This window comes from Natator depressus, chromosome 10, assembly GCF_965152275.1.
Source record: "Natator depressus isolate rNatDep1 chromosome 10, rNatDep2.hap1, whole genome shotgun sequence".
NCBI lineage: Eukaryota > Metazoa > Chordata > Testudines > Cheloniidae > Natator > Natator depressus.
Window position 1 is genome coordinate 23223831 of NC_134243.1, and position 25996 is coordinate 23249826.

Here is a 25996-nt window from a genome sequence, read left to right on the forward strand (position 1 = left end):
ACAGTTCTTGTGTACCTATTAAGAGATGCTGTTCTACAGCAGTTCATTCAGCTCAATTATGTTGCGACACATCAGTGGGTTAATACAGAAAAAGCTCAAGTGTTGGTGATATGACCCCCACATATACCACACTATCCATTACATGTCCAGAGTTCTAAGTAAGATTTAACCTTCAACTATTTTGAGTTTAGAAAAAAGACATCTAGATTGTGGAAGAAGCAGTCAGAAACTTCGTTAGCAGGTAGTTTAAAGATTTAATTTGAAACAAATCCTGACTTTCTATCAGATGGTAGGAAGGACCATTTAGGAATTAAAGCACAGAATTGGGGGTCAAGAAGATCTATGAGTTCTGGGTAAGAATTTCAAAAGCACAGAAGTGATGAAAGTCCGTGGCAGCTGGATTCCCAACTCTCAAGTGCTTTTGAAAAATCCCACCCCCTATTCCCAGCTCTGAAATAAGCTTTGTCTGTTATCTTGAGCAAGCTCTTCTTGTTATGTTTTCACTAGCCTCTCTTGTAAAAACTACCCACCATTACTACCACCTGTACAGCTTCACTTGTGGTAGCAGTGGTGGGAGTACTAATGTAGACGAGATTCCAGGCAGCTCCAAGCATTTTAACCACTATCATCTAACCATGCTCAGAGGGATGGTGGTGTTACCAGAGGCCACTAGCACTTTGTTGAATTCTGGGCTCCTAATGGTTGCTAGCACCAGTAGTTGCAAAGCTGGGGGCCTCAACAAGAAAAGGGTAGTATAACACAGTTTCTGTGTCTCATTTACTACATCCATGAGATGAGGGAAAATCTTACGCTGCGGGAGTGTGGTGAGGCTGATGTATGTTAAGTGCTCCAAGCTCCTTGGATGAAAGATGCCACCGAAAATTAAAAAACATGAAGAACCCAAGTGCACTTTGTAAGACTATGGATGTCAGCCTCAACCTCTTGCCCAAGTTCCTCGACTAATTAAATTCAACCTACTTAAATCCAATCCTCTTCCTTCGTTTGGATACATGATTCAGGATGCAGAGTGCAGAAGAGTAGAGTGGTAGTTTTACAGCACTACATTTCACTACAGCTTTATGCTGTAATTTTTAAATTTATAGTAAGGCACCCAGAGTGCTGGATGGGCTCATATAAGAAGTATTTTGAAAATGAAGAAATCAACTAATATTAGTCATAGGAGAATGGATTTTTTGCATGTTAGTTCTGATCCAATCAGATCGTGCCTCCTCCATAACCCATGACTGCAGCACTCTTGGTGAAGTTTCATTGTGTGTGTGGGGGGGGGGGGCGGGGGGGAGGAAGGGGTAAGAGTCTGGGACATTGTACAGAGGGTTCTATCTCATACCCTGCAAAGCTGTGCTCCACAAGGTCTTTCTGCACCCAAGTGTAAAGATGTGAAGGAGTGTTTTAGAATGATTCCTGAATACAGTAGGGATAATGGATACATTGGTTCCATGAAGGGAGTTGCAGGGGCCAATGCAGCACTAAAGTTTCAGTAGCAGCTATCGAGCTCTATGCACTGTGATCTGCTGGACAAGGATTCCTTTCGCTTCCCACCCTGGCTTCTCCAGAACTCTCCAGTGCACATCTTAGTTACCTGAGTGGTGTGTTAAGATTAGGATTTGTCACATGGCTTGTACAATGGATTAAGATAAATCTGAAGGAAATGTGATATATGTGAAATAGCACTAAATTAACAGAAAATATACTGATTATGGAGAGTCAGAGGCCAGAATCTTTCAAGTTGGGAATAAGACTGGGAAGAATTTTTTTTTTTTTTTTAAATGCGTGGGAGGAATAAAACCACCACATAAAAAAAGCAGAACCTTTAATTATTGTATCACTAGAAATTTTTCCCTGCCCTGGAAGAGTATGACTGGAGAAGTAATGAAATGACGCCACAAGAACGGGAAGTGTGAAAGTTAAGTAACTGATGGGCAGAAAAGGGATGTTTATTCATGCTGTTTAAGTCCGGCTTTTGTTTTTATGAACACATTTAATTTTTATGACTCCAACATTTTGGATAATGAAATTAAATGCTAAAGGCTTAACATCCCACATCTTTTCTACTGAAGTACTAACATATACATCTTCTGAGACCTGCCAATAAGTTTGGGCAAAATCAAGGGGACCAAAATTGACATTCCTGGTATTCCTAATTTTAAAAGCCCAATCAGGCCTTCTTTTTACCTCAGGAAAGAAAAATAATGGCATGAGCCCAATTTTTAAGTTCTTTGAAACTTATCTTTAGGATACCACCAGGATTTTAATGGAGAATTGTGAAAAGCCACTGCCTTAATTTATTCTACAAAGGAACAATAGGATAAAAGCTAATAGGTTTCAGACGCATACACAAGAGTGTGCCACCGGATCATGCTTCCTTCCCACCCCCAAGCTCTACCTTTGCTGTCCTTGAACGGATGTTAAATTTAGTTATTGCTGCAAATTTAAGCTACCATGTATTCAGAAACTGAATGGGACAACAAGTTATTACAGGGAGAGGATTTCTCAGGTTCCATTCACTCTTCAAAATAAAGAAGCTGATGTCATCCTAAAAGTAAGTGGTAGTCATTTAACCACAGGACAAATTTAAAAAAAATAAAAATAAATAAAAATAGAGGGGAGTACAACTGCAAATGACTTATTAAATGCAGTAAGATGCCAAACTCTGAAGGTTTTTTGTCTTCAAGGAGCAAGTTATTAATTTTTAATAAGAGTAATAGCATGTTCTACATAGGCTTTATTTTTAATAAAAAGTTCATAAAGGATATGATCAAGGAGAAAACTATAGCCAGTATTAGCCAGACTTTTAATGAACACACTGGATTTATAATAATTCATAGCAGCTTTATTTATTTCAAATGGGTAAAATGGGTCAATCCACTGAACAGCTCTCTGGAATAGACCTCTCAGATTTCTTCTTGAATTTCCATGTCAGTAATTTACATGCTTAAATGCTCATTCACAATCCATTTCCCAAAATGCACTAATATCTTACAGATTAAGCCCACAAAGCAAGTTTGTCACCAAGATTTTTCTTTTAAGAAGTATTAGAAAGTCAGGATACAAGAACTAACTGACTAAAGAACTTCTAATGTTTAGTCAGGTAAATGTTTGGTGCAGACTCACTTTAAGCCACTTAAAACACAAGAATTCAGAATTAATGACGACTCTGTGTCCTTAACTCACTCATCTACTGTACCCAGGTCCTACAGCACTGGTACTAGTAACCTCTCAATCACAATTCTCAGAAAATACTTGAAAAAACCTTAAATGGAGCCTTACCTATCTGTGATATATGGGAATCACCCCACTCACTTCTGAAATGTACCCATTTTCTGGGAAGGAATATAGCTGTTTAACAGCACGCAAACACTACACACCAGCTGAGGACAGAAGAAGTGCACAAAATCATGTCATAAAAACATAGAAATTAGATATGGATGAGAAGAGTGCATGTGCGCGCGCGCGCCTTTTTCTGGCTAGCTTTAAATGGCTTAAGTTATGAGGCTTCCACTATTGCCTTTGGGAGACTATTTCTGAAGCTACCAGATCTCACAGTCAAGCAGCTTTCCTTATATAGTATTCAACTTAAATTCTCTATCATACCATTACCCTAGTTCTATCCAATTAATATTAGACGTCCCTCAAAACACACATACACACAAACTTCGGTGGTTGCTTAGCCAAGCTAAACATCTCTCTCCAACAAATTCTCCCAGTGGCTTTACCTCCAGCCGCTAAGCATTTTGTTGCTCTTCTCGGACCTCTCTATTTTGTCAATATCTTTCTGGTAAGGAGTTTGACAAAAAAAGAACATACTTCACCAGATAGTCACATGAGAACTACACAGACCTGGTTTACCTACTGTATGTAAGTTACAAATCCACAGGAAACGAAAATAAATTCCAGATCTTTACTTATAATGCACATGGAACCATTATGTTCCTCAAAGTAAGGAAAAAGATATCCAAGGCAGACTAGCTTTTCCACACCTGGTCTCTTGGGCCTCATCTATATTAAGCTTTTTCTTTAAAAAGTTTCCCTTCTTTGCACTACCATTGACACAGCCCCAACAATGATAGCAAAGTGAGAGGTCAAGTGTAGATCAGTCACTAGCAGCATTTTCACTATGTCCTCTAGACTTGCACTCAGCAGAGTTAAACGTGGTGGCAGAAGTAACAGCACACTGCCTACAATAGAATTCCCACTACCGCTGTCACTGGCAGAAATACATTAGTAGTACACCCGTGAGAAGTGTTCAGAAAGCTCATTTTAAGAAACTAAAATTGCATCTATACTAACTTCCCTTAAGAATACATGAATCTCTTGCCACAGACATTACCACAGCTACCTCTATAAAAAGGGCTCAAACCTGCGAGGTGCTGTGCACCGTCCACTCCCATTCACTCATTTTAGAGGCTCTGAAGATGCTCAGGTTCAGAGTAACAGCCGTGTTAGTCTGTATTCGCAAAAAGAAAAGGAGTACTTGTGGCACCTTAGAGACTAACCAATTTATCTGAGCATAAGCTTTCGTGAGCTACAGCTCACGAAAGCTTATGCTCAAATAAATTGGTTAGTCTCTAAGGTGCCACAAGTACTCCTTTTCTTTTTTTTGAAGATGCTCAGTACATCACACAATCAAGTCCAAACTATATAACAAGTCACACATTGTACAGAGTCAAAGCAATGTCACTCGTGGATGGAAATATCAGAATGCTGGATCTGCAGCTGTCCAGACTGTAGTGTGAATGTTACCTTCACTGCTGAAAGAAACAGATGAGCAGCAAAACAGTATTACCACCAAGCAAATCTGGTGGTGAAACAAGCCAGTATTGAAGCTACATTCACAGGACTTGTTTTTTAAAATGATTTTGGAAAGTTCCATCCACATACAGACATATTGTGAGCCTTTATAAAAACAAACAAAAGCTTAGAAATGTGTGTATGGCTAGAAAAATCTTAAAGGTTTTTAACACAGTGCGGTCCTGGCCCACAACTAGAACTCCTAAGTGCTGCAGTAACAAGTAATAGTATATAAAGACTTAGAATCATAGAATATCAGGGTTAGAAGGGACCTCAGGAGGTCATCTAGTCCAACCCCCTGCTCAAAGCAGGACCAAATCCCCAATCAAATCAACCCAGCCAAGGCTTTGTCAAGCCTGACCTTAAAAACTTCCAAGGAAGGAGATACCACCTCCCTAGGTAACGCATTCCAGTGTTTCACCACCCTCCTAGTGAAAAAGTTTTTCCTAATATCCAACCTAAACCTCCCCCACTGCAACTTGAGACCATTACTCCTTGTCCTGTCCTCTTCTACCACTGGGAATAGTCTAGAACCATCCTCTCTGGAACCACCTCTCAGGTAGTTGAAAGCAGCTATCAAATCCCCCCTCATTCTTCTCTTCTGCAGACTAAACAATCCCAGTTCCCTCAGCCTCTCCTCATAAGTCATGTGTTCCAGACCCCTAATCATTTTTGTTGCCCTTCGCTGGACTCTCTCCAATTTATCCACATCCTTCTTGTAGTGTGGAGCCCAAAACTGGACACAGTACTCCAGATGAGGCCTCACCAATGTCGAATAGAGGGGAACGATCACGTCCCTCGATCTGCTCGCTATGCCCCTACTTATACATCCCAAAATGCCATTGGCCTTCTTGGCAACAAGGGCACACTGCTGACTCATATCCAGCTTCTCGTCCACTGTAACCCCTAGGTCCTTTTCCGCAGAACTGCTGCCTACCCATTCGGGCCCTAGTCTGTAGCTATGCATTGGGTTCTTCCGTCCTAAGTGCAGGACCCTGCACTTGTCCTTATTGAACCTCATCAGGTTTCTTTTGGCCCAATCCTCCAATTTGTCTAGGTCCCTCTGTATCTTATCCCTGCCCTCCAGCGTATCTACCACTCCTCCCAGTTTAGTATCGTCCGCAAATTTGCTGAGAGTGCAATCCACACCATCCTCCAGATCATTTATGAAGATATTGAACAAAACCGGCCCCAGGACCGACCCCTGGGGCACTCCACTTGACACCGGCTGCCAACTAGACATGGAGCCATTGATCACTACCCGTTGAGCCCGACAATCTAGCCAACTTTCTACCCACCTTATAGTGCATTCATCCAGCCCATACTTCTTTAACTTGCTGACAAGAATGCTGTGGGAGACCGTGTCAAAAGCTTTGCTAAAGTCAAGAAACAATACATCCACTGCTTTCCCTTCATCCACAGAATCAGTAATCTCATCATAGAAGGCTATTAGATTAGTCAGGCATGACCTACCCTTGGTGAATCCATGCTGACTGTTCCTGATCACTTTCCTCTCGTGTAAGTGCTTCAGGATTGATTCACGTTGCTGTGTACATGGCTTTAATTGATTCTTTTCTATTGCTCAACAAGATGGGCTGTACCACTTGGGAGCACAGTTTCTCACTGGTATTCAACCAGAGATCATCCATGTCATAAGGTGGAGAGATCTGAGGTTAGGAATAGAGACTTGCCCTGGTTCTGAGACAGAAGATCCTCAACTAGTGGTAAAAGTTATCTGTGACTGGACAGAAAGCTGATGCACGTCTGTGATCAATATTGTCTTGGCGATGCTGGTGCAATAAATATTAATGATGCTTTGTCTCACTTCAGCTTCCTGAGTATCCTCAGAATCAGAGGAACTGGAAAGAATGCACAGAGGAGATGATTGGACCATGGAAAAAAAAAGGCATCTGTGATGGAGCCTTCTGCCTTGGAGAAACATCTTGGTGCATTTGCTGTTCAGAGTTTCCACCGCTGGGGGTACTCAGTAATAGACTTGTTCATGACCAACCTGGAGAACATCATTCTTGATAGACCAACACAAGTGTCTACAAGAGATCTGAAAGTGTGTTTCTCAGTCCTGGAAGGTGAAATGCAGTCCTTCAGGGAAATGCTGATGAATGCATAAATTCCTTAGGAGAATAGCCTCCTGGCACAGTTGAGGCAAACTTTTGCCTCCCTGCTTCTCCTGACAAAACATGGCAGTGGTTTTTGTCTATAAGAACTTTTACTACCTGGTTTTCAATGGTGGATAAACATCTTGCAGGCCCAATGAATAGCTCAGAGCTCTAGCATGTTTATGTGAAGTGAAATTTCCTGGCGTGACCAAAGAGTGTGTGTGCGGACTTGACTGAGGTGGGCTCCTCAGTCTTCAATAGGTGCATCTTACCAGACACACAGTTGGTACGGGGGATAAAAGTGGAACTCCTTTTATTGGACCAAGCAGGAAGGTGCAAGACAGCCTCAGGGGCACCAACAGTAACCAATTACCATCTCTTCACAATTATCCCTCCCTTAGTCCAATTTGAAAGTGCCTTAGGGCAATAAATCTGAGACTGTGCAGAACTCAACTGTGTAAGTAATCAAATAGTCTCCCTTCACAACACAGCCAACTGTTCAGCAAGGAGCCGGAAATGGCAGGAATACTGATCCAAGTAGGGATTTTTTTTTATAGCATTGATCTGCTTGGATGACCGAATGGCTTGAGAATAGAAGCAGTTTCTTGGCTTGTGTTCCCCATTTATCTTGCTGATTTGAGAGTGTGGGAAGAGATTTTACATATTCTGGCAGTGTGCTTACTCAGTTTCAGATGACCAGCCACTTGCAGTCATCTTTTAGATGGCTGTTGGATCTTACAATTATTTTATGAGTGTCTACTATTGAGTGCCCAACTCTCAAGATGTCAAATGATTTTAGATGTTTGTTTTCAAGCTGCTCATCATCCCATAAAGAAACTGGTATTGGTTTGGTTTGTTTTTTCTTCCCTTACCAACAATGGTCATCTCCCATTTTCTCACTGAAACTGAAGCCACAGCTGCCTTTGCAAAGCAAGCTACTATTTCATTACAGCTTTTGCAGGCAGATGTTAGGTTGCCCCTAACAAAGATATTAAACACTTTTCTCCCAAGCCAGCCTGCCCTCATTCACAATATGTAACTCAGGCAAAAAAAAAAGTGAGGGCAAACGTTCGGGGGGAAGGAGTGAAGGCAATATTGCATCCACAGGAGGCTACCATGGTGCAAGGACGGGAAATGTGACAGGCAGGATGCTGTGAGAGAAGGGTCTGGCAGATGGAAAAGGGTGTCTTATAATAATAAGGGAGGGATAGAATGGCAGCTTTGTGACTTCAGATTAGGGACAGACAAGCAGAGAGCTATCTGGACTATAGATATGGAAACCAGCAGAATGTATGAGTATACACACATGGTTTAACTGGAATGAGGGTTTCACATCAATGATTAAACTAAATAACTTATTTTTCACTTTCATGACAAAGCTGATCTGATTTTTTTGGGTCTGACTTTCGAGCTCCAAGTTTTGGCAATACTGTATTACTACCTAGCACCTACTCTTTTTACATGTACCATCTTTAAAAAGAAGATGATGATCATCATCATGTTCTTATTACACCTCTGGTGTTCAGGGCAGTGACAGAGCTCCTCCACTCCTGTCTGTTTCTGGCAAGTCTTTCAATGGTTCCTCAGCCGTGCCCCAGGTTTTTCAGCTCGGCTTCCACAGGTCGTCGCCATGTTGTTTTCTAGCAGCCTCGTTTTCGCTTGCCTTCAGGTGTCCATCTTATTGCTACTCTGGTGATGGAATCAGTTTCCATACGAAGCACATGACCGATCCATCTCCAAAGCCTCCTGACAAAGATGGTGCTCAGATCCTCTTGGATGCACTGTGTCAATAGATCTTGGGTTGAGATTGTTCTGGGCCAAAAGATATAGAGGATTTTTCTAGGCAGGTTGTATGGAATGAAGACAGTTTGGTCATGTCATACTTTCTCATTCCCCAGCATTCTGCACTATAAAGTAGTGCTGCAAGAACGCAGATCTGATAAATCTTCAGTTTGGTTTTGGTGTTGTATTTTGATGATTTCCAGACTGTATTTAAGCTCCTCAAGGTGTTCCTGGCTTTACCGATTTTGTTCCTGATGTCCTGGCTTGTTCCACCATGCTGGCTGATGGTGCTGCCCAAGTATGTGAATGTTTCTACGTTGGTGACAACATAATCCTCCATCTGTACTGGTGATGGTGAGGCAATATTAAAGGTCATGATACATCTGTCTTATTGTGGTTGATTCAGTCCGATTTGCTGGCTGAATGTGTTGAGTCAAGTTGTTTTTTCTTGTATATGGTGTTGGGTATGTGATAGGAGAGCGACATCATCTGCCAAGTCCAGGTCTTCAAAGGATGAGAAGAGTGCCCATTTAATGCCTCTTGGCATGTCTTCTGTTGTATGCCGCGTTACTCAGTCGATGGCAATGTTGAAGAGGACTGCAGACATGACACACCCCTGACGTACTCCTGTTTTGACTTCAAAACTGAGCTCACTGTGATCAAACAAACACTGCATGTAAAGTTGAAAGAGAAGCTTTTGATGAAGAGTACATGGAAAGGAATTACACATGCCTGCAGAATGTGCCATAGGCTGGTCCTGTGAATGCTATCAAAGGCCTTCTCAAAAAGTCTATGAAATGTATGTAGAAGATACATAGATTAATCTTCCATGCATCGTAAAAAAAAACAAAAAAAAACCCACTCATTAGTCTTGTATCCTGTGTTACCTGAGAAGAATTGCTCTATTGTCGCAATACAGTATAATTGCTCTCCCAAAGAAACAAATTAAAAACAAATCGAACAAGTCACTTATGTCAAAGGTGTATTTTTTAAAGTTACATTTAGTTATATTTTTGCACAGAGCGCACTCTAAAATGTGCCTTTTTAATAAATCAATAAATAAAATTTAACAGAATAGGAATATAGTTAATATTTCCAAGAAAAAAATATTTGTATTTCCACTAAAATGCCTGATTGAAAAAAAAAAAATACAACTCTTAAAACTGTTTAAGAGCAATAATATTGGGGGTGGGGAGAGTTGGGAATATAAAAACCATGAGAAAAGTATATTAAACAAATTATTTACTTTAGCAGAACAAGTCTAATGTACAGTACCATAACCTGATTATGATTATTTTATAAAAACAGGAAAAGATTACAGGAACACACATTAAACCACATCAATGAGCATTACTGAAAGTAAAAAATTGCAGGAGACAGATACCAATCAAATAATCAATATGCAGGAAACAACTACATCATCCCACTTTAAAAGTGAAAAAGAATGTTGCAATTTGATTTACTTCAACACACAAACAAAACTGACAGCTACATCATATTGCATTTCGAATTAATTATAAACTATATACTTGATTTCTGCAGTGGGAAACTTCCATTATTCCACTTCACAGACCCAACAGAAGAACAAAAGTGTAATTCAGGAAAACACAGGGAATGATGTTAGTTCTATATTGTCAATTCATTGGAAAATAACCAGCTGTATGCAGGTAGGATTCTGTTGCTTTCCTGTCCCGCCAACGACTGTTAATTGTGTTTTCCCTATATTTTGGAGGCAAAAACTATATTTAAAAAAAAATTATGGGCATGTTGCAAAAATGAAAATTCATCTTCTTGGATAGTTTCTACATAGATTCCAAGACTTTTGCAATACTTTGTTAAAATATAATTAACTGTTCTCAAAACCTACAAAAAAATCTGTACAGGATTTTTTAGTGTCTCATATGTTAATAGCTACAGTTAAAAAGGCAGGCAAAATGTATGCACTCTTAATTGGCTTTAAATGTGTACATCTGGACTTTTAAAAAAATAAATAGAGATTGATAGAAATGGCCTCTGAAATCACTTATGCCAGCTGGATAAGCAAATGCAGTGCAAGTTTCCATTCACCCATATGGTTGGCAAAATTACCTCCAAATTCCATCAGCATCCAACAGGAAGTATGGTAGATTGTGCCATCCGATGAAGTGAACTGTACCTCACGAAAGCTTATGCTCTAATAAATTTGTTAGTCTCTAAGGTGCCACAAGTACTCCTTTTCTTTTTGCGGATACAGACTAACACGGCTGCTACTCTGAAACCTCTTATAAAGTATACAACTTACTACTTTGGTGAAATGTTTTCTGTTCTGTCAGAATACTTCATGAAGATTGAAAGGACTAATTTTTACTTTAATGCAAAGTAAACTAGTTTGATTTACAAAGTCAAAACTACCATATACACCGCAAGTTAAAAAAGACCCACTTCTTACTGTGTCATCACCTACATTATCTCTCCTACGATTAGCATTTTTGTCATCTTTAAGCTTTTGTTAAAATACCATACCTCCATGTTGCTACCAGTGAAACTAAACATTCAAACTAGTACATTTTTGCTGTGTTTAGTAAGTAATCCAGTTTAGTTAACTACTGGGACAGCATCTATCCCCTTTTCAGTAAATCAGCTCTGTCCTGTTTTATCATCAAAATTGCTTGAAACGTTTCCAGGAGTTGATTGATAACCAAATGAACACACCAACCAGATCACTTCATTTTACAAATTCCTCTATCAGAAACCCAATTGGGGTGTGTCCAGGATTGTGTGCCTGGTCTACTTAAGCTGTTGATAATATTACTAAGAATTAAAGTGGAATGTTCAATGTCATTTGTATATTTTTATTCTGAATGCTCTTTCAACGCATGGCTATTGGCATAGCAGTACTGGTGTCAAACTCTGGGATTAAATGAAAAGTCTGGGCATGTTGTGGGTTCAAAGAGTTTCCCTCACTCAGGTGAATTATAACGTTCAAAATCCAGTCCGAGAACACTTCAGTCTCTTTGGTCACTCGATTACAGACCTAAAAGTGGCAATTCTTCAACAAAAAAACTTCAAAAACAGACTCCAACGAGAGACTGCTGAATTGGAATTAATTTGCAAACTGGATACAATTAACTTAGGCTTGAATAAAGCCTGGGAGTGGATGGATCATTACACAAAGTAAAACTATCCCCCCCCTCGCCCCCCCAGCTGTTCCTCAGAAGTTCTTGTCAACTGCTGGAAATGGCCCACCTTGATTATCACTACAAAAGGTTCCCCTCTCCTCTCCTCTTCCCTCCCGTCCCCCCCTGCTCTCCTGCTGGTAAATAGCTCACCTTACCTGATCACTCTCCTTACAGTGTGTATGGTAACACCCATTGTTTCATGTTCTCTGTGTATATAAATCTCCCCACTGTATTTTCCACTGAATGCATCCGATGAAGTGAGCTGTAGCTCATGAAACCTTATGCTCAAATAAATTTGTTAGTCTCTAAGATGCCACAAGTACTCCTTTTCCTTTTTTCAAGTGATTAAACACGTCTTTTGTTTCTGTGCCTCAAAATCAGATCAATTATGCTAAAAAAGTTCTCCTTTTAAAATACCCTTACAACACTTATGAGATAATCCCATTGAACATAAACAACCTGAAAGCGTTTAACACAGGAAAAACAGATGCTGTGGTAAATAGGATCAACAAAACAATCAAGTGTACCATTACAGTGTTATGAGCCTGAAGTGTCAGAAATGTGATTTCAGCTCTCTCTCTTGTCTTAGTTTACAGTATGCCATTTAGACAGAGGTAAACTTCACTTATTTGCTGGGACTTGAATCTACTTCAGTTACAAAATGCTACACTGTATTAAATCATATTAGATTCAGATGCACTGTCTGTAAATTCTTAATAAGGTAGCTGCTTGTACACTATCTGTAATCAATTAAAATTGATAGTTAAATTCTTTTAATCTTTATTACAGTAATGCAATGCATGACATTATTATACTTTTTCTACACTAGGATGGAAAAACCAAAATTATATTTCTGAACACACACTGCTATTTTATTTAATGAAAAAAAAAAAAAAAAGACACCCCACACTTTTTTTTTTTAAAATAGAGACTAAAACCATGGTAAGTTTCCTTTTCTTACACTGCATCTTAGTCATGGAGTAAGTTTACTGCAGTTTGTTCTTCTGTGACTTAAGGCCAGAATTGCTCTGGTGGCAGATTGTTTGATTTATACAGAAACCTTATCATTTACCAAGATGCACAGATAAGTAAAAACAGTTGATTACACCTAATTGTACAGTGAGCTTTCCCATTTATCATTTTGAACAAATTATATAATAGTACCATAATAAGTAATAATAATAGTACATAATAGTACCATAATAGTAAGGTTTAGTTCACAAATTACGGCAAAGAACAAACTAATTTTGAAGAGCACAGAACTAGATTCCATTTCTCTCCCAGTTTTCTGTTTCTTCAAATACAGAATCCAAAAATCTCATTCTAACGATATTGCCGATGGAGACTACCTCGACTCTCAACTTCCTACACAGGCATCGTTTAAGGCTCAGAGACTGTACCATGTGCATGCTGCACTGACCTGAACTTGCAGATTTTAAACCCCCTTGGGATAGGTCGGTGTGCTATTCAATTGGAGAAAAAGTCACTGTATTACCATCTTTAAATGCTAGAACAGAGATGTGTTGAGGAAAGAGGGACACAGGTAGAGTGATACCAGAAAGATTGTGTAGATGTAGTTGGATTTACTCTAGCCCTCTAAATTTGGTTTGTGCACATTTTGGAAGGGCAGAATTGAAAAACCAAAGCACAAGAGAATAAGAACAAAATGCATCCTCTCAGGACCAGCTAGTTAAGACAAGCAGTGTTTCTACTAGGAAAACCTATTCAGGTATTAAAGTAGCTGAAACTCTAGTGAAGGACCTAAGGAAGGAAAAATAAATGAAGTACGACCGTTAAAAATGGAATTAAAATATTTAATTATCTATCACTGGTGGGACATGTTCCCAATCTAACAGACTTCTAACGGATGCTAAAGTTAGTAGCAAGACATCAGTCTTCATTATGCAGCTACATGAAGAGAAAACCTATTGGTTTTTTGTCAGTTCCTTAAAAGAGATGGGCAACTTTCCATTAAACGTACTAGATAACTGGAGGTGCGAGGAAGCTACTTACTCAAGTCAAGAACATCATCCGTTTTTATTAGATCCTCCTCCCTTGTCAATGGCAACTGAGTTTCTGGCTCGTCTCGTAAATGCAGTGACAGTGAACGGAGCATGAAGAAAACTCTGATTGCCTAAAGAAATTAAAAACATGCTGTTAAATTATTCTGCATTAGACTAAAGAAAGAATTTCTCTCTCTGCACAATGAAATAAGTGCTCAAAGAGTTGTATAAAAATACATCTGTGTTTAAAACCACTGACTATATTGTAGTGCAGTATGTCAACTGTTTAATTTGAGAAAGCACATTAGTGTACCAGTTTGTCATCAAAACTAAAACAAGGCAGAACCACACAGAGTGGATTTTCCATCCTGTGAAATCAGCAGAGAACACAGTGAAGGTGTACCTCTACAATCTAAGATCATAAGGCAAGTGATAGTTTAAAATGTGTGGACCAATTTGAACTACCCTTTCCGTTAAAGGGGGAAGAATTTTTATTTTGTTTTTTTAAGACAGGACTACTAGTATAGCTAGTAGCACTATGGGCTCTCACTTGGGAAGCCCAAATTCTCTAGAGTACTTTTTTTGACCAAGAATATTGTAGTGATGATGCCCTCACAACCGCTGGGGACAAAGGGATGAAAGGAGGGGAAGTCAACAGGCAATACACTTAAGTGTCATGTTAGAGGATAGCTTGACACCTTCAGAGGGAACTGAAGGGGAAGAAGGTTTCAGGTGCACTATAGCTGATTTGATGGGTGGAGTGTCATTGTTCAATGTAAAATGAATGCTCCAAAGTGATTGGGATGAGAAGGCCTGAGCAAGGCTTGTACAGCTAATTAGCTTGAATATCACTGACCCCAGAGTCAGAAAAGCGCAGAGAGAGAGAGAGAGAGAGTCAGTATCTACACATGTGCAAGAAACAGTAACTTAGTGTGAATCACATTCAGAGTGGTTGTGTACTTAATGTGTTTATTACAAAAGACAAGGTAGGACCAACACAACTACACCACCACTGCATACAAACAAAGTATTTATTAGAAAGCAGTTACAATAGACTTACCTTATTGTATTGTACTGTTTCAGAAAAAGACCACCACATTTTTAACATGGAGTTTAAAAGTCAATGTTTAATAAAAGTTTGTATATGTTTGTTCAATGATTTAACACACACACCAATTAATGTTTTATTAGAAAAGGCCTGCACTGTTTTTACCCACTCCAAAAACTGAAAGCTTAAAATATAAAACAAGTGCTCAGTTTGGTAGTGGGAATAACTTTTTGTTAAACAGCTGTACACAGGTGGGATGTATTTCCACAAACATATACATGAAAACTCAACTAAGAGCTCATATTTCATTCTCTTTCTGCAGCCAACATTTAATGTTAAAAACATTGATAGACCAGAGCTGGAGCAAAAATTAAAGCCATCTGTAAAAAGTTAGTGCAGCTTAAAGTTCTGAACAACCACAACCACCCTCCATCCCCCATTCCCTATTATGGCTTAGTTTATGGAATCTGTGCTTTAAGGGTGCTATAAATACGTGCTTACGAGGATAACCTATTTTAACTCTTATTTATGGACAGCACACAGCACACTTTTACCAGAATTAGCCTAATGGAAAGTCTGAAGAATGCATTCATAAACACATTAGGTGAATGGTGAGGGGGCTTTTTTAGGTTTGCTAAGTGTAAAGAAAGAGAGACCTTTTTCTGACACTAACCAAATGAGGGGAAGAAACTAATACTGAACACAGGGGCAAAGAGTTACAAAGTTTGTAATGTTTGACTTTTTTTCACCACCAGAAGTATCACTTTAGAGGAAATTCAGAACTCTTAGAGTAGACCGGTGATATTTTAAAATACATCAGGGGCAAGTGATTCAGGTCTTCTTATCACCCACTGACCAAATGTCACACAGAAGAGGTGAACAAACTGGCCCAAAATATGGTAATGTGCATCTGGGGATTGGTAACTATGAAGAAGCTCATAGGTAGTTACCAGTGACCTACACAACTCAGCAAGTGTGAGATTATGCTTACTTGGAAGGGAGGGGATGGCTAGTCACAAAAAGGGAGATGCTACAAACAGCTGCTCTAGGCTACATATTCCCATTACACTGTCTAGAAACATGTACACCAAGATGTTAGTGAAGCAGCAACTTCTGTTCCACAGCTTTTACTCTCTTCAAAAGTAGGAAATAGTGTACTTGTGTAGGTTAGACCTAAAGGAAGAGTCTCGTACAGAAACTGCAAGCTTATGAACAAATTCCCATTTTGACTTTGAGATGCTAAGGGTTTTGTTGGTTTGGGCAAAATATTTGTCTAGGTCTTTCTTGGAAATTTCTGCTCTAGATTTTTCCTTCTGTCAGGGACAACAGTTCCTTCTTGCACACATTTGGTATTTGGAGCAACCACTGTACTGAAGGTTATGCTGGAGATTGGAGATTTCTAGCAGCAATACTCGGCTGGGGGAAGGGCATGCACAGGAGTCGTCTCGTGCAGCCATTGGCTCTTCCTGTAGCGTGAGCCCGCTCCCCCAACCATCCCCTCTGTTCCTTCTCTATTGCAGAGCTTGGCTGTGTGAACTTCGAGGGGAGGAGGGTGGGTAGTGGAGCACCCACAGGGACACACATCTTAAAGAACCATCGTTACTGCACAAGGTGAGTAACTTCTTCTTTGAGTGGTGTCCCTGTGAGTGCTCTACTCTAGGTGCTTGTAGAGCAGTACCCCACCAGGGGTGGTAGGGGTTCAGAGTTATGTATAAAAGTGTCCGAAAGGAAGGACCCAGTATTGGTAGTGGTTGGGTCCTACTGTGAACCTCAGGAACCGTCTGTGGGAAGGATGTATTGTAATATGGAAATATGCATCTTGGAGGTCGAGGGCTGCAAACCAGTCCCCCCCCCCCCCGTCTAGTGCTGGGATTATTGTGGCCAGAATGACCATTTTGAACCTGTGGTTGGGTACGAACCTGTTGAGTTTTCGGAGATCTAAGATTGGTCTCCATCCTCCTCCTCTCTTCTCTGTCAGGAAGTATTTGGCATAAACCCCCCTCCCTTGGTATTGATGTGGTACTGGTTCTACAGCACCCAGCAGTAGGAGGCGGTCTACTTCTTGTTGCAGAAGGTGCTCGTGAGAGGGGTCCCTGAAGAGGGTCGGGGAAGGGTGTAGTCAGACTGTGTGATCTCCAGAACCCATTGATCTGTGGTTAAATCGCAGCCCAGGCATGGTAAAATGCACTTAGGCAGTGACCAAAAAATTGTGGGATGGGGTATGTGTTGGCACTGGGGGTGTGGGGAGGTCGCGCATACCCTCGACCAAGACTTCAAAATTGTGGCTTAGATGTAGCTGGATGGATGGACGAGGTCTGGTTCTGTGGAGCTCGTTGTCTCTGAGCCCGTTGTTTGGGTCTGTTCTGAGTGAAGTATCGTGGTTGTTGACAGTTAAACGAGGTGTCTCGTGAGCTCTGGTATGGTGTAAAGCGAGGGCGTTTGTCAGGCAGTGGGTGTATGCCTAGTGTACGCAGCATTGCTTAGGAAGCCTTCATGGTATGGAGGACATCGTCTGTTTGAGACGAGAATAGTTTATCCCGATCGAAGGGGAGGTCCTCCACTTTTAGCTGAAGTTCTTTTGGAATTCCCGAAGCCTGCAACCGTGATGTTCTTCTCATAACCACAGCTGTTGCGGTTGTTTGGGCAGCTGCATCCACTACATCCATTGAGGCTTGCAGCGCAGTGCGGGCTATTAACTGACCCTCATTGATAATGGCATTCAATTGAGGATGTTTATGCTCAGGGAAGTCCTTTATGAGCTCTCGTATTTTACTATAGTTAGAGTAGTCATAATTTGCTAGTAGAGCAGAATAGTTGGCAACTTTAAGCAGAAGGGTGGCTGACAAGTAAACTTTCCGCCCGAAGAGGTCCAGTCTCTTGTGTTCTTTATCTTGCAATGAGGAGCGGAAATGAGGCTGTTTACTGCACTGATTAGCAGCCTCTACCACCAGAGAATAGGCATGAGGGTGTGAAAACAAAAATTCCATGCCTTTGGCTGGAACAAAGTATTTTCTGTCAGCCATTTTGTTGGCGGGTGGTGCCGATGCCGGTGTTTGCCATATTACCTCTGCAGACTCTATCATAGCCTCATCCATGGGGAGGGCAATCTTGGTCGATGATGCTGGTTGTAAGATTTTTAACAACGTATGCTGTTTCTCCTGCACCTCATGTAAGGCAATTTCTTGGCTGCTTGCTACTCTTCTGAAGAGTTCTTGGAACTGTTTCAGGTCATCTGGTGTCGTAGGGGTAGATGGCATCACCGCTTTGTCTGGTGTGGAATATGAGTGTGGGGAAGGTGGTGAATCATTCAGATCTGCCTGAGATAGTCTCTCTCTCAGGGGGGTCAGAGGTTTCTCTGTGTGGTAATGATGGGTGTACTCTGGAACCTCTTGTTACTGGGGAAGGGGGACCAGAATAGGGGTTCTGGTATTTGGGCCAAGGACCCCATTGTGGCCATTGCATGGGGTAAGGTGGTAATGGGTAAGGCCAGTACTGTGAATGCTCAGAGAGATGAGGCTTAGGCTTCACAGCATTCCACATAGGTCTCATCTGTGATGGGGATGAACATTGAGAGGAGAAGCGGTTGTCCTGCACATCTCCTTCCTCGCCACTATGCATTGAGAGTGGTGCAGGAGATGAAGAATGGTACCGTGCTATGTAGCTCGGGGAGTGTTCAGTGGCGCGCAGTGGTGACTGCGGTGCTGAAGAAACTGCTATGTCAGCAGGACGCAGGAGTTGCGCTGGTCCCGCATTGGGGTTGTGGTCGACCGTTGGAGCACTGACCGGTGCTGGATTCAGCTTGTTAGGCAGCAGCAAGTCTTGGGTCAGTGCCATTGGTGGCAGCATTGATTGCGGTGCCGCTGCCTGTGCCACGCTCTACACCAGGGTAGTTGGTGCCATGGAGGAGACTTGATGTCTCAACTCTGGTCCCGCACATTGGGGCTCAGCGGGGGTCCACTGAGGGACGGTGCTGGAGGAGCCCGGTGCCTCGTAAGTGCTCACTCCAGATGAGTGGAGCACTGAGGGTAATGACCTCGCTGGGGAAGCTCTCTTTTTCTGAGAGACCCTTGCTGGAGAGGTTGAGGCTTGATTCCTGACAGTTTTGGAAGTTGGAGCCTTATCAGAGCTCATGGATCTCTGTTTATGAGACTCCCCGGAGGACATCTCTTAAGGAGGTTGGAAAGATTTCTCCAGCAGAAGCATTTTCAAGCAGAGATCCCTGTCACATCTTGCCCTTGTTGTTAAGTTGGTGCAATGTATCCACTTCTGGGAGATAGGAGTTTCTCCCAGACAGCGAATGCAGGATTTATGGCCATCAGAGACTGGAATCGGTTCACGGCAGGAGTCACACGTTTTAAATCCTTTTGAGCCTGGCTTGACTGCAGTTAAGCCTCTCCCGCTTCTCAAGAGATAAGGGTGGGAGTTAATTGTAACGGTAAACTGTAGAAACTGTTCTCAAATGGGGAGTTAAGGAGAGAAAAAAGTCTCTTCTCTCCGCCACCCCCCTTTAAAAAAAAAAAAAAAAAAAAAAAAAAAAGGAAAATCTCTAAGAGGAACTAATGAAACTATGTAACTATGTATAGACTAAGACTAACTAAACAATGTAACTAAGTATAGACTAAAAAGAAGTTCCTATGTAACTTGTAACTTCCCTCCCCCTCCCCCCAGAAATGATCAAAGAGAGCACTGGCGCGGAGCTCCGTCTGCAGCCGAGGACAGTTGAGAAGGAACCGAGGGGACGGTCAGGGAAGCAAGCACTACAGGAGGTGCCAATGGTTGCACGAGACTACTCCTGTGTGCGCCCTTCCCCCGACCCAGTACTGCTGCAAGAAATCTCCAATCTCCAGCACAGGGACACACCGACACCTAGAGTGGAGTACCCATAGGGACACCACTCGAAGAAGTAATAAATGTTCACTAGTCCTTTCATTAATCTCTTAACTGTGTCATGTGTGATTAGAGTCGAGTCTAGTCTAGTGTGTGGCTGTTTACAGGAAGTAGCATTATACTCATTCTTATCTGGGGGACCACTCAACTGAGGGGGGTATGGGACATACGGGACCACTAGATGTCCTTGAAGCCTAAAAGGATGCCTGCCTTCCCCCCTCCCGTTGGAGCTCACAATTCCCAGTTGAGTATTTCAGGAGAGACCCAATACCTCTTGGGGCTTTACTCAGTAAGTCAGTAGCCATTTTGAACATGGAAAGCAATTTCTCACTTATCCCCTGTAATCCCACAAGGGTGCAGCTGGCTGAACTATATTACTGTGGTAACATGTTTGAGCTAAATGAATAAGCATTGATAGAAACAGTATATTTAGAATATTCTTGGAAATATCTGCTGTTTCACTTTTTCCTCACGGATATAAGCAGGCACCAGCAATTACACATACATTCAAAGAGATCTAAAGCACAAGCACTTATGAAGTTGGAGAGTGCTAATCTCCATAACGAACATTTTATAGTGGCAAGGCCAGCATACCTAGTACTGCACTCTAAATACCAAAGGGAATTAAATTTCAAATTATGATTCTTAAAGGGAAAGAACCATTTAAGAACGTAAGAGCTTCCATACTGGTTCAGACCATGGTCCATCTTGCCCAGTATCCTGTCTCTGACAGTGGCCTATATCAAAGTTTAAAGGGAAGTGTACAGAACAGGGCAATTATGCAATGTTCTGTCCCCTGCCATACAGGCCCAGCTTCTGGCAGTGAGAGGTTTAGGGACACCCAGAGCATGGGGTTGCGTCCCTGTCCGTCTTGGCTAATAGCCATTGATGGAGCTATCCTCTATGAACTTATCAAGCTCTTTTTAAACCTCAGTTATGCTTTTGGCCATCACAACATCCCATGGCAATGAGTTCCACAGGTTAGTTGTGTGAAAAAGATACTTCTTGGCTGCCTATTAATTTCCTCAGTGCCCCTGGTTCTAGTATTGTGCAAAAGAATAATGCAATACTTCTGCATTAGTTTTTTCCACACCATTCAGGATTTTATAAACCTCTATCATCGTATCCCCTTAGTTGTCTTTGCTAAGCCGAACAACCCTGATCTTTTTGGTCTCTCCTAATATGGAAGCCATTCAGTGCTCTTGATCATCTTTTTTGCCCTTCTCTGAAACTTTTCCAGTTCCACTAGATGCTTTTTGAAATGGGGCAACCATAATTGGATAGAGTATTCAAGGGGTGGGAGCACCACAGATTTATATAGAGACATGATATTTTTCTATCCCTTTCCTAACAGTTCCTAACATACTGTTATAGCCTTTTTGACCACTGTTGTGCATTGAGCGGAAGTTTTCAGAAATCTATCCATAAGGATTCCAAGATCTTTCTTGACCGATTCAGCCTTCCCTCTAGGCTCAGAAAACAAGGCAATATCTAAATCATCTTATTTCTTCCTATATAACATACTCGAGAGCTGGTTTTTCCTTGTCCTTAGCACCAAAATTCACTCAGGCTCTTATCTCACATCCTGACTATCCCATTTAAAATGCTGCTAAGACCACCTTCCTGGCCAGGATTTCCCTCTGAGTCAATTAACTGACTTTTCCCTCTGCAACCAATACAAGATGCTTCTCCTTACCTTCAAGGTGCTTCACAGTTTAACACCTCCTCACTGCTCTAATATAATAGAACATTGTAGTTGCTTTTTTGTCACTGTTGTCAAAAATGCCAGCCTCCATTGTCTGCTTCTCCAACAAGCACCCTCTATAGGTCAATCCTTGTGGGGGGAAATGACCATTCCCATGAAAATTTGGGAACCCAATACACTATCCTCATTCAAATCCCTGCTTAAGACTTACTTCTACTACGATGCCTGCAGAACACTGCCAGGTGACAATGTTAACAAATGGCAACCTAAAATTACTGCTACCAATATAATTAGTCTTCTTCATTAATAGGAAAAAACTTATACCTACAAATGGCATGCATTGTTATGAAAAAACATGTTTGTATTACTCTCCCCACTCCCACCTGACTCTGTTCTGTTTTACCCAATGGTTACTTTTTGCCAAACTAAGATTAATGTCTTTGGGGCAGGAAAAGTATTTTGCTATATCTATAAGTCTAGCACAATGGAGCCAGGTTGGGGCTTCTGGTTGGTGCTTCATGCTGCTACTGAAGGGTGAATTAGACAATGAAGCTGTCATGAATAAAGAGGGAAGAGTAGCATAAAATCCCTCCTTGGCAGCTGTACCGGATTGCCTTACCTGTAAAGAGTTAAGCAGTTCAAACCTAGTTGGCACCTGACCAGAAGGACCAATGAGGAAAGAAGATACTTTCAAATCTGGGGTGGGGAGAAGGATTTTTGTTGTGCTGTGTGGTGTTCCTTCTCTAGACGGAGAGAAAACCAAGCAGGTACACTATCTTCTGAAAAATATACCTGGAATAATCCATCTAAAACAGAAACTGAGTAGGGCAAGGAAATGCATTAGGTTTTGTTTTGGCTTGTGAATTTTCCTATGCTACAGAGGTAGCTTCATTCCTGTTTTTGTAACTGTGAAGCTGAGCCCAGGTTTTAAATCCTCTGTGTTTTAAATCTTATTACCCTGTAAAGTTACCTTCTATCCTGATTTTGTAGGTGTGATTCTTTTACTTTTTTCTTTATAATAAAAGTTCTTCTTTTAAGAACCGGATTGATTTTAGTGTCCTAAAGACAAAGGGTCTGGTTGAGCTCACATTGCTAAGGCAACTGTTTGGTATTTTATTCTCAAGTCTCTCCAGGAAAGGAGGTGAAGGGGTTTGGGGGGATATATTGGAGGGGATAGGGAGTTCAAGTGACCCTTCCCCGAATTTGTGTGTAAATCACTTGGTGGTGGCAGCAAAATACCGTCCCAGGACAAGGAAAGGAATCTGTGCCTTGAAGAAGTTTTAACCTAAGCTGGTAAAATATAAGCTTAGGGGGTCTTTCATGTGGGTCCTCACATCTGTACCCCAGAGTTCAGAGTTGTGGGGGTACTCTGACAGAAGCAAACTTTTGATTTTGGTATAGGATAAAAACTACAAGTATGGTTAACAGCATGAGATCAGGAAAGGAAAATTTACACTGAGTAGCAGAAAAAGCATCCTAACGTGAGAGTCATTAAACATAAGAATGGCCGTACTGGGTCAGACCAAAGGTCCATCTAGCCCAGTATCCTGTCTTCCGACAGTGGCCAATGCCAGGTGCCCCAGAGGGAATGAACAGAACAGGTAATCAAGTGAGCCATACCCTGTCGCCCATTCCCAGCTTCTGGCAAACAGAACCTAGGGACACTATCCCTACCCATCCTGGCTGATAGCCATTGATGGACCTATGCTCCATGAACTTATCTAGTTCTTTTTTGAACTGTGTTATAGTCTTGGTCTTCACAACAATCCTCTGGCATGGCATTCCACAGGTTGACTGTGCATTGTGTGAAAAAAATACTTCCCTTTTGTTTGTTTTAAACCTGCTGCCTATTAATTTCATTTGATGACCCCTAGTTCTCGTGTAATAAGAAGGAGTAAACAATTCCTTATTTACTTTCTCCACACCAGTCATGATTTTATAGACCTCCATTATATCCCTCCTTAGTCGTCTATTTTCCAAGCTGAAAAGTCCCAGTCTTATTAATTGTTCCTCATATGGAAGCCGTTTCAAACCCCCAATCATTTTTGTTGCCATTTTCTGAACCTTTTTCAAGTACAATAGAGAAAATTGTCCATTGCCCAAATACAAATTAAAGTTACCATATACAAGAAATACCGTAGAGAAAACATTTCTGTACTGGATAGGGTATGACTAGGTGACCTCACTGTGGCTTTTCCTATCTTTAGTTTTGATTCTATGATGTAATTTCCAGTATATTGGCCAAAAATACTTTAAGAGTTCATTACTATATGGATAATAGTCATAAGTTTAGTTGTTTAATTGATGCTCTGTGTTGACATAACATTTTTCCCACGGAAGGTGCAGCCAGCTGCCTATTTAGGGAAAGTCTTAAGTGTCATTTCACAAAAGGATTTAAGAAAACTAGGCTCACTCACTCTTCGTGTTCTCTCCACATCTCCACATGGCAGTCTTTTCACAAAATCAATACCAGTTAGTGGTGTCCCTGTTGGTGGGAGCAGAATGGAGGCATCCATCATCAAGTACTCCACATTCATGGGCTTAATCTATGAAAATAATTCCACATTCAGCATACATTACAGCAATAAAAGGAATTTGCAAATTCACTTTCAAATGCAACTCACTATTTCTAACAAACCCCAGAAGCAGCATACATGATATTTTCAGGACTCTGGTGTGTGTCCATAGATATAAAATTTAAACCAGTTCTACAAATATACTCCGTCAATATTTGCTCATTCAAGGTAAAGCCTGTTTTTTTCCCCCAAACAAAAAAGTGGACCAAATCAATAAATTCATATTGGAGTTTGGGATTTTACTGATGTACAGCAGTGCACCCAGCAAAGGAAAGAGCATTACAGTGCATATAAAATAGATGTTAATATGTATTTCTAATATTTTAAATCTGAAGTTTGCCTAGAGAGTACATGTTTTTTCAGATGGTGTCCCAAAGAAAAGGGGAAAGTAGGTGTGACAGTGCCCCCCATAAGGCTTTATGGAAATATGCTTATGAATGTATATATGACAAAACTAGAATATGTTTTATGCTACATATGCCATGTAATATCTCTGTAAAGCTTATGATCTACTGAATCTATTAATCCTATTTGTATGCATGTATCATTATTGTGTTCGAAGTTATGAATATTGGGTGTGTACTGGCTTGATTTTTAAGTAGCCTTTGTAAGTATTTGGTCAGCTTCTTGAGAAGGAATGTGCAAGTTAAATGCCCAATCAAGAAGCACTTAATGGACAATGGATCTTGAAGATGCCAATCCACATCTGAGCTTTCCCAGGAATGTGGCTTGGCTGGTAAGAAACTCAGTCATACATGGACCTGTGACTTGCCCATGTGACTCCAAAACTCCATTTTGTAGCTGGATTCTACACAAGGGGAAGGGGGTGTGTCCACCCACAGGAGAAAGTCTATTTAAACACCTGGGACACCCCTCCATTTTGTCTTCAGCTGGCTCAAGAGATAGCCTCTCCAACCCCAAGGATACCTGAAAGAAACTGGAACAAAGGACAGTAACTACGGGGGTGTGAGTGATTGCTGGACCCAGACTAGGAGACTAGTCTATAAAAGTAAGCTTACTGGGTGAGGTTTTTATCTGTATTCAGTTTTCTTAGACATAGACTTGCGTGTTCTATTTTATTTTGCTTGGTAATTCACTTTGTTCTGTCTGTCACTACTTGGAACCACTTAAATCCTACTTTCTGTATTTAATAAAATCACTTTTTACTTATTAATTAACTCAGAGTATGTATTAATACCTGGGGGGGGTGGCAAACAGCTGTGCATACCTCTCTATCAGTGTTCTAGAGGGTGAACAATTTATGAGTTTACCCTATATAAGCTTTATACAGGGTAAAATGGATTTATTTGGGGTTTGGACCCCATTGGGAGTTGGGCATCTGAGTGTCAAAGACAGGAACACTTCTTAAGTTGCTTTCAGTTTGTCTGCAGCTTTGGGACACATGGTTCAGACCCTGGGTCTGTGTTGCAGCAGACTGGCATGTCTGGCTCAGCAAGACACGGTGCTAGAGTCCCAAGCTGGCAGGGAAAGCAGGGGCAGAAGTAATCTTGGCACATCAGTTGGCAGCCCCAAGGGGGTTTCTGTGATCCAACCCGTCACAGTAGGCATGTTGGATGGCTGACAACTGAAGCCTACTCTTGTTATGATGATGTGCTTCCAGATGCTGCAAAACAAGACAGGGCTGAAACAGATAAGGATCTAAGCACTGTAATCTCAGACTGGTGTCTGCCACAAACACAGGTTCTGAATGCAGGTCCCCATAGCTTGCTAATAATAAAATAATAATAATAATTAAAAAAAGACTTCTCAGCATCATATACCTTTTGAAGAAATTCCTAAGGTATCTAAAATGTTGCATAACTCAGTTAAAACTGTTTTGGTGAATAAGAAATTTGGTGGGTATTAATCTGCAAGATTAAGATAGCAGAAAAAATAACATGGAAGTCTAAA

General features: G+C 41.1%; 1 protein-coding gene across 7 annotated transcripts in view; it reads right to left on the reverse strand.

Moving 5' to 3' along the window:
• CLEC16A (C-type lectin domain containing 16A) overlaps window positions 1-25996 on the reverse strand; it is a 177424-nt gene that overhangs the window by 80464 nt on the left and 70964 nt on the right. For all 7 annotated transcript variants that reach the window (XM_074965454.1, XM_074965453.1, XM_074965452.1 and 4 more), the window contains exons 17-18: window positions 23927-24055; window positions 13880-14000 (exon numbers count right to left, since the gene is read on the reverse strand). In XM_074965454.1, coding sequence (XP_074821555.1) covers window positions 13880-14000; window positions 23927-24055 — 250 coding nt within the window. The remainder of the gene's footprint in view (window positions 1-13879; window positions 14001-23926; window positions 24056-25996) is intronic.